This window comes from Oncorhynchus tshawytscha, linkage group LG02 (genome assembly GCF_018296145.1).
Source record: "Oncorhynchus tshawytscha isolate Ot180627B linkage group LG02, Otsh_v2.0, whole genome shotgun sequence".
Lineage (NCBI taxonomy): Eukaryota > Metazoa > Chordata > Actinopteri > Salmoniformes > Salmonidae > Oncorhynchus > Oncorhynchus tshawytscha.
This window is the reverse complement of record NC_056430.1, coordinates 43,910,848-43,921,092: the sequence shown is the minus strand read 5'-3', so window position 1 is coordinate 43,921,092 and position 10,245 is coordinate 43,910,848. Positions and strand designations below refer to the sequence as shown.

The 10,245-nt window shown below is 41.2% G+C and overlaps 1 protein-coding gene across 1 annotated transcript in view; it reads right to left on the bottom strand.

Moving 5' to 3' along the window:
* Positions 1-1,478: 1,478 nt before the first annotated feature.
* The window catches only part of plekha6 (pleckstrin homology domain containing, family A member 6), an 85,802-nt gene continuing 77,035 nt past the window's right edge, over positions 1,479-10,245 (bottom strand). The window contains 2 exon segments of the mRNA XM_042299331.1: positions 1,479-4,763; positions 6,496-6,603. Of these exon segments, the coding sequence (XP_042155265.1) occupies positions 6,506-6,603 (98 nt within the window). The 3' untranslated portion in view covers positions 1,479-4,763; positions 6,496-6,505.

Below are 10,245 nucleotides of genomic sequence, written 5' to 3'. Positions count from 1 at the left end.
CCTGTCTGTCTCCGAAAGAAGTGCATGATTAGTTATTTGAGCTGCTTAGAGATTCTGGTGAATCCCACTAGTGAGAAGTCTCACTTTTATTATCAGAGAACAGGGGTTACACAAGTAACCTTCATTTTTCTGAAGGCTTTGTCATCTGATTGGATTGTCTGAGAGACTCTTCTCTCTATCATGATCAATATATTCACTGTTTTCACAGACTCTGTGGGATTGTTATGGCATGGTTATAATATTTTCAAAGAGGCTACAGGCACCACATGGTCTTACAAGAAACAAGATATCCAGCATACATTGGCGCATACACAGACCCCAGAGAGTTTAATCCCATCTCAACCTGTTTTTGAGTAATGATGCAGGCAAAAGGCAGGTGGTCTCCCTACAAAGGACAAATATTGGCAAAGCAGTAGGACTGTCTTTGTCCACAGTGTGGAAGCTCACTTAGTACTCTCTCTCTCTCTGTGTGTGTGAGAGACATGCAGATGCATTAAGACAGACAGTCAGAGTGAGGGAGAGAGAGCTCTGTGTGAACTGTTGATTGAATCAAGGTGATTGTGATGTTTTTATATAGGTCCCTCTTGAGGAAGGCTTGGGTCATTACCAGTAGTCCAAATACCATCCAATGCACAGAGCCACAAGCCGCATCCGAATTCCCATACTAGCGTACTACATACTTAAACTGCATAGTATGTACTCATCGTCACGTACTATTTATTACGTCATGTTTAGTAAAAGGTACGCAGTATGCCACGGCCGTAGCGTACTACTTTGCTATGGATTCGGATATATAACTGGCTAGCTAGGTTAAATATGAAGTTGCCGCTCAACAACAGCAAGCTTATCAGATATTCAGTTAACTTCAAATCCTACTAAAGCAGGATTGCACTGTTGGTGTGAAACTCCAGAAAAGTTTACAATGCATTCATACTACCTGAGAAGCCAAAATGATTGACATTGAAATGTCACATACTATTTTTCTCATACTCAAATGGCAGACAATTTAGGATGCCAGTATTGGTGTTTGGACTGCCACTAAACAGAGTTTGGCATACTAATCTATGTGTTTGCAACACATTTCTTTGACAATAACAGTATTTTGGTGGATTTTTTTGTTGTTGTTGCCAGATATAAAATTGTGATCTTTCAATAGAAGTTTAAAAAGTCGGAGTTTGCCAAACACTACAACTAGGCTACTCATGACAGTAAGAACAAACAGATGATAGCTTTGCCTTATAGTAATTCAAATATACTTAATTGGAGTGTGTAAATGAGTTACCTATGAAGTCCAGTATTGTTGACCATATAGCAATGCGTTCTCAATGCGAGCCCCATCATTTCACCATGTCCGGGTCTCCATCTTTCAGTCAAATTTGTACGAGACACAGGATACATTTTTTTCCAAAGGAATACTGAAAGTCAAATGACAGGTGATTTCATACTGTGTCTTCCACACATCCAGTCAGTCTTCAAAGTCTACATGATATCATCAGGTTTATTTATCAGACATACACATAGAATAGAATATAACAAAGTCCATATGATATAATATAAGAGTCCTTATGATATAATATAAGAGTCCATATGATATAATGAGTCCTTATGATATTGTCAGTAGAGGTCTATTAATATAACAGACAAAGTATGATGATCAGTAGTATAATTATTTTGGCAGTGATACTCAACATCAATAACATGATCAAAACAATAACGGTTATAATATCAATGATTATGATTATAATTTTTCTTAGAAAGTACGGCGGAATATTCCGAAAACATCTAAAGAGAAACACATACTGTATATATTTGTATACATTCACTTTATTGCAAGAAGGTTTTCCTAAAGCAAGCATATGATTTTTCACTTTTTTTATTTGCATAGTTCAAGCATTTTGTGTATTTTCGCCAAAATAGCAACAGTTGATGTTATTATTAAGATATACGTAGTTGAAATGGGAAATATGTACATAGACCAATGTGCTAAATCTTTCCACATCATTATTAGCCATAAATGCTACATTTTCTATCAAATATTGGACACCCCGTATTTGGCTGTTTTGTGTTTCTCAACACATTATGAGGCCAATTGTTCCAAAAATACCAATATTTTCAAAATCATCTTTAAACCAGGGCCTTCAAGACAAATCTTAAAAGCAAATTAAAAAAATATTTTAGCAATAATCATTTTCCCCCAATATTGTGAAAAACGCAAAACATTCCTGATTACATGCTAAAAATGTAACCTGTCGGCTGAAACCTTATTTTAGTCATCAAATACCCATGAGTCTAAAAAAATATGTACTGCATCTTTTGACCTTAGTTGTCCCTTTCTCAAACAAGAAAAAAATATAACTATTTTCTTCAGACTTTTTTAAATTTTTGAATAATAATCTGCTGTGTACACAAATGTTTCCCTTGCCTCCAAACATGATGGCTTGAGTCTGAAGAAAGACATCCTCTTATACAGACACAGCATTGCCTCTGAGCCAATATGACAAAGGGGGAGAAACGAATGGATGGAGGAAAAAAGACAGAGAAGGAGAGATGGGTGGATTGCGAGGGAGGAATGTAGACAGAAATAGAAAGGGCTGCGCTTTCAGAGGGCCACAGGTTAAATCTGGAGACGCTAACAGTGATCGACTGACAAACAAAATGTTCCTTATTAAGAGACAGCCAAAATGCAAAGGATGGGTCGGCAACTTATATTAGAGGACAGGAGGACGACGAGGATGTTGCACATACCTGCACCATGATACATCCTCCACTTAGAATGTGGAGTGACTTGTCATATACGTGTATAATATATGAGTTCCTCCAACCCTGACCAGGACAGCAATATGTCTATATATTTCTGTGTCTATCTATCTCTCACCCAAAGTGGTTGATCACGTTAGAAGTGATGGTTCATAGAAAAATAATTAGATGTATTTTGAGAGGTAAAAACGTATTGATCAGAATAAACGATCTCTATATGCTAAAAAAGGTTCAGTCTTCAACATAGCACTGTATAATATTAGGGATATGATACATGTAGGATGCATTTAGCTTTCTGATATGTACACACTGTAAGTTGGCTGTGGTGCAGGTTGCTGGCCCATCTTAACACAAACAAGTGTTTCAACTAGCAGACTTATTCTAAGGTCACTTCTTTCCTTTTTTTTACTGACGTCTTTCCACATACTATATATATATATAAATGTAGATATAGAGAGATTTTATCTACACATGTATCTATTGACATACTGTACCACTGAAGTAAGGTCTTATAGCAGTGAGAGAACTAAGAGGAGTACAATGGCTTTAATGCCAATGGTGTGTGGGCTGTACTCACATCAAGACACACAGTTACCAGAGAACTAACAGTGGTTTCAGAGTGAGGCAGGATAGGTCTTCCTGCAGACAGTCACACACATACACATATAGGTCCCAACCAGCCCTGGGTGTAGGACGGGAAAGGGGACAGAGGGGGTGTAGCCTAGCCTGGAGAAAAGGTTGGGAGGCAGGCGTCACAGTGGGTTAGGTGTTCAATAGGTGTGTACCTCACCTGGGATGAGAGGTGTTGGAAGGAATCGAAGGGAGACTCATGCAAACACTGCTGTACACCAATTTCCTGCGACCACTGTATTGAAGGGAGGGGGGGGGGTACTTTCATACAGTACAGCTCTCCCACTAATGGCCTCTGAAGACGACGCCAGGAAGTCGAAGGGCAAGGGCTGTTTAACTGAGTTTGAAACAATTACCTGGGAGCCAATCAGAGACAAAACAACATTGGCCATTTCCTGTTGTGTCAGGGTTTCCCCAAACTCAATCCTGAATCAGCTGTTTAGTGCTAGGGCAAAAAAACAAAATGTCCACCCAGGGGGGCCCCAGGATCGAGTTTGGGAAACCCTATGTTATGTTACTGTTCCCACTCCTATCTCTCTTTATGGTTCTTGAACTACCATCTGTCCGCCTCCTCTTCTGTGACCATTTCCTGTTACACTGTAACATCCGCCTCTGATTGGTTCTAATGCTCTCTGCACCAATAAGAAGCTCTCACTCCCCAGTCCCTCTTCCTGAAGTCCAGCTCCGGCAGTCCTAATCCCTCTTCATCTTAACAGAGATCCGTGCATCACGTACGTTAAGTCCCCTCCTGAACCGTTCAGTCACAGAACTCTACTGTCCTGGGCTTCTAGTCTCTGTGGACCTTCTAATCTCTCTATAGCATACACCTTTCCTGAGCTGAGTAACGGAGAAAAACTGTTGAAACAGTCTCACTGTCAGTGTAGCATGGAGGAGAGCATGTTTGAGTGCTGTATACACCCCCCTGGCTAGCTTAGTAGTATCAAATGCTGTGTCAAACGCATCATCCCCAAAATAGTGAAACATGACAGCATTGTGTTTTATTTGCATTTGTTTAGTTTGCGTTACCTGCCCTTATAGAGAAGCTATTTTCTGCCAGGCCTAGACTAAGAATAATTGTGTAAGTGTGGTGAAGGATAGAGAGAGAGTGGAGGGTGCTGTTATAGACCCCCTTGTGGTGGGAGGTGTGGGCCTCCATCATAGTCTGTTTGCCTTGAAAAAGTCCTCAGGTGGTCAACTTCCCAAACTTCCTGTTACCGCTTCATGTTTCCGGTTGTGTTGTTGTGGAGGTCATTGGGTTTATACACCGGCGGGCAGGTGGTCTGGGAGATTAACCAGTTTCTTTGGGCATTTTTTTGATATTCCAGTGGATCCTCAGAAGGACGCTCCGTCAAACTTGACGGCAGCCAGAGCTTGAGCTAGAGATGAAAGAGAGCGAGATGAGAGAGAGAAAACATACTTTAATCCCAGTAAAACTCACTTTTACAAAACACTCAAACAAAGACACAATGAAAATTGAAAGCAGAGAAAGGAAATGTTTCCAGACTCAGATGAGTTCCCGTTCTGCTATTTGTTTGTGTGACTCTCTAAATGCTTATTTGACCACAGGACAACTCTCTGTGCTGCCTCATTTTGGTAAACCACTCCACTTCAGGCCAGTTTGTACCAATCACTGCTGAGGGTTCTGTCGTTGAGTACAGGATGTGCCCCTTTTATCTTTAAGAGTGGTTATTGAGGGGACTCAATAGATGTTACAACAAGGCTGAGAAAGCTGCAGTGCAACATCGACTTGAGTCATTTTCCACTGAACATACTCTGCATGGTTGCAATTTGGGTACAAGTCCACAATGGTGCTTTTCACCTTTTTACTTGTTAGAAATTACTGCTCTGTCGGAACTAGAAGCACAAGCATTTCGCTACACTCGCATTAACATCTGCTAACCATATGTATGTGACCAATATCATTTGATTTGATGAACTAACATCATCTTGAGAACAACAACAATGGTAATAGAAAGTCATTGAAGTGGGACCGCCGCTTTATATAAAACACTTAGAATCAAACCATTTGGTGTGAGTATGCAGACATAAACCATAAATCAAGCAGAAAGACATTAGGTTGGAACTAACGATACTACCCAAGGACTTCAAGCTCTTTTACGGTATTGCATTGTTGTGCCATTTGTGCAAGTCTGCATTCAATTTGTGCACCTGGGTTTTGGGAAGGGCCATGTGTGACCCTACCAATGTTTAAAAGTAAGGCGGATATCTCAAGATGTTTTTGCCAATATCTCAAGTTGTTTTTGTCAAACACAATGCGGGGAAGTAAATCAGGATCGTTTGTGAGCTGTATGTTTTTGTCCAGGAATGACAGGACCGTGATTATGGTGATTATGGTCATAACCAAGCACATAAGCTAATGAAAAATGACAGAAACGATCTGATATTTGATCCCCGCTGGTCCAAATGGTGCTGACAGGAAGCTTGATCCTCCTATTAGTTTAATGCGACGGCTGTTAGCTTCAAGTCTGAAACAGCAGTTTATCATTATTGGCATTTATTGCTGAGTATGTGTTGGACGTGGCAGCCTGGCTTCATTCAAAGAACATCGCTCTAAATTGACTGGTCCATGGCAGAGGCCCCATCTTGAATTGCCCCTGCTTAGCACTACTAATTTAACCCTGTGTACAAGTACAGGGTAGATAACTTCACATCTGAGTCAGCTGTCTGCACTCTCTCTAACAGCGTCATTTCAGTCTCACTTCCTCTCCGTGTCCTACAGCACAAGCTGAGAGACAGATAATCCCGACTTCAGGGGGAGGCCTCCACAAATCTTCAAGGGATATTTTACTGGTAGTAATATACGATTGTCGTACGGTTATTTCGGTATAGTAAACATAAATATTCTGTTAGCACTGTTCATTGAGAGCATTCCAAACCAGTTTTCAGTTAATAAAACAATTGAGTAAAGCAGATAGCAATACAATTTCCACTTGCTGCCATTGGTCAAGACATCACATGAGTGAAAAACTAAGGTTCCTGCCCAAACCAGGAGAGGTGAAGGAGGAGGTGTGAGGTAAGGAGGTGGGGACCAGAGAGGGGGTGAAGAGGGAGGGGGGTGGCAGGTGTGGTTGGTGGGCGGGGACTCACCTTCACAGACTCACACCTTCATGATGTGAACGGAGTCGGAGAAGTCGGTGGAGGACGGGGGAGGGGCCAGGTTGGTCGGGGAGGCGGGGAGGCTGGGGGCGCACTGGGCTGGAATGGAATGGGGGTGTGAGGTGAGAACGAGCAAAACAAATAGCAAAACACAAAGGTGTAAAGTAATAATAAAGGGTTGAGGCAGCTACAACAGGGAGGACTGTGCACTCACTCCACCCCACAAGCATAACAGGATATGGTTATGCTTGTGGGGATACATCTGTAGGGATATGGTGCTAAGCCTGTATAGCTTTGTACTGCGTAAGCAATAGAATGTTGCAAGGAAGAAATTGTTACACCTGGATCTGGAGTTTGGCTACACACATTCAGAAGACTTTAGAAAATGAAGCAGTTTGAACAGCTGTTACCTAGATTACATTTACAAAGTAAATGCTTGTAATGACAGAAAGCATGAACGCAAGTAACAAATTGTAGGTAAACTTGCAGAATATGTGTGGATAGGATATTATGACTATAAAGATAATATGGTTGAACATTTTGCAAAGTGCTCTTCTGGACGCAAGATAAAACAAAGTCTGCGATCTGGCACCAGCAGCGTAACAGATACGTGGTTTGTACTGAACTCTGTGCAGCTGGACAATAACAGTATCTGTCCAGTCAAGGGTGGACCATGCTCAAAGGTATGGTTTTACGACGGACAGCAGGCAGCACACAGTATGATTGAATACTTAACAGTCCTATGAGACTTGATTAAAAAAAAATGATTTGATTTCCTTCATGTCATCACTTTACATTGACAAATTTATGTTCAATTTCCCATTATCATGTGATGACTATGCATAAGTGATATGTGGTTGGTTGTGGTAGGGTAGAGACAGAGATAGTGATATGTGGTTGGTTGTGGTAGGGTAGAGACAGAGATTGTGATATGTGGTTGGTTGTGGTAGGGTAGAGACAGAGATTGTGATATGTGGTAGGGTAGAGACAGAGATAGTGATATGTGGTTGGTTGTGGTAGGGTAGAGACAGAGATAGTGATATGTGGTTGGTTGTGGTAGGGTAGAGACAGAGATAGTGATATGTGGTTGGTTGTGGTAGGGTAGAGACAGAGATTGTGATATGTGGTTGGTTGTGGTAGGGTAGAGACAGAGATAGTGATATGTGGTAGGTTGTGGTAGGGTAGAGACAGAGATAGTGATATGTGGTAGGGTAGAGACAGAGATAGTGATATGTGGTTGGTTGTGGTAGGGTAGAGACAGAGATAGTGATATGTGGTTGGTTGTGGTAGGGTAGAGACAGAGATATGTGGTTGGTTGTGGTAGGGTAGAGACAGAGATAGTGATATGTAGTTGGTTGTGGTAGGGTAGAGACAGAGATAGTGATATGTAGTAAGCGGTGAGAAATTGTGCTGTAGTTTTCAGAAAAAAATGTCAATCTCACTATTCATGGGTTGCACATCCACCACTCATTCATGTCATGCCATTGTTATGAACGTTTTTAAGATTCCTCCAGCATATTGGTGCCAAAAGGGCTACTGGGGGCATTGCTCCAGTGGGGTGTCAGGTAGCCTAGTGGTTAGAGCGTTGGACCAGTAACCGAAGGTTGCTGGATCGAAACCCCGAGCTGACCAGGTAAAAATCAGTCGTTTGTTCAGTTAACCCACTGTTCCCTGGGCACCGAAGACATGGATGTCGATTATGGCAGCCACCCCCCCCCCTTCTCTGATTCAGAGGGGTTGGGTTACATGCAGAAGACCATTTCAGTTGAATGCATTCAGTTGTACAACTGACTAGGTATTCCCTAAGTGGGTCGCAACTCTACGTCTGAATTAAAATGTGCTCTATGCAGGACCTAAAAATTCTACCTGTTGGACCACCTTGGCATAAGTCCTTCTGTGAGCTACTCCTGGGCATTTATTCTCAGTCTAGTAGGGAGCAGGTGTAGGGTATTAAATTGGCAATGATAGCAATCTATATCTTCAAAAGAATGTGACTCTTGTGTTCATATTTCAGAACCTCTGCAGGCTTTTCGAGTTTCCTATGTGCGAGTCAATAGCAAAATAGTACACTTGATTTATGCTACATTATAGCATGCTAAATGTATCTGAGCAGGTATTATCAGTCTACACTAAACAAAAATATAAATGTAGCATGTAAAGTGTTGGTCCCATGTTTCATGAGCTGAAATAAAGGATACCAGACATTGTACATCCACAAAAAGCTTATTTTGCATACATTTGGTGCACAAATTTGTTTACTTCCCTGTTAGTGAGCATTTTATCCTTTGTCAAGATAATCCATATCAAGAAGCTGATTAAACAGCATGGCTTTTACACAGGTGCACCTTTTGCTGGGGACAATAAAAGGTCACTCTAAAATGTATTTCTGTCTGTAATAAAGCCCTTTTGTGGGGAAAAATGAATCCTGATTGGCTGTGCCAGGCTCTCAAGTGGGTGGGCCTAACCACTCCAAGGTCCACCCATGGCTGTGCCCCTGCATAATTAGGGCCTGATTTCCATGCATTAACTGTAACTCAGTAAAATCTTTGAAATTGTTGTATGTCGTGTTTATATTTTTGTTCAGTGTAATAGATAAGCTGCCACCTACACTAATTTGCCCAGCGAGAGATCGAACAACCAACTATATAGACGGAGATTGTTTGAAACAAAATCACATTGATTGATTATCAGAAAGTCAAGGGCTTTTAGTCGGGATATAGCCTTTGCAAATTAATGCACCTGTTATACTGGGCTACCGTAGGCTACTTAACATGCAAGCAAAATGTTCTGATAACACTGTTTGACGAGCAAACTAGACTAAAGATTATCATCATGAAAACACTCACCTCAATTTCACAAACATTCTCCCAGCCTAATTGTAACCAAATATCGAAATGGAGATTCCGTGAAAACGGAAATATTATATTTATTGATTTATCAATACGAGTCTTGTCTCAATGCAGCGTGATAACACTGTCCCAATCATAACGTTGCTGAAATTATAGTTGACCACACACGGCTATTGCTTTAAAGTATTTAAAACAGTTGGATGACTTAATTTCAGTAAACAACAATAGTGTAACGACCCTGGGTTTATAAGCGCGGATATCGACTCAGCCGTATGAACATGCTTTTGGGGCAAAGTCGATTGCGCGCTGGATTTCGGGCTTGAAGGTCGAGGGTTCGATGCCTGCTCCCTGCCTGTTTCATTACAATATGATAAATGCCTTTAATGGCATTAGCATACTTTACCCCAATATTTTTGTAATTCAGTGATATTCATTCTCACAGCAGTTATTAATTCATCCAGCCAGTTGTGGTTAAGAAAACATTCATGCATAGTGATAGGCTTTGCGAAGTGATGGGACATGCCTCGCAAAGTTTAGAACTGCCACAAAGATGGTAACAGTCTAGTAACAGGCGCTGCCTAGCAACCATCACTTGGAAGCATCACATCTAATAAACACGCATTGCTTATGCCGGATATGGCTACGACAAGTTATTTTGGGGGGGGTACAACAAGTGTAAATCCTGTTACCAAAGTCGGACATATCTACGCCGAACTAGTATTTAGGACCAACTTTTTTATGCACAACCGGTGCAAACCACTCCTGGTGTCCAGTCACTGAAGAGGGGCTAAGGAATCTAAAGTACACTATAGTGGCCTGGAAATATGATGTCATTGCTAAAGTGGGCAAATAATTAGTAGGAAACCACTTTTTCATCATTATGATGTCGTCA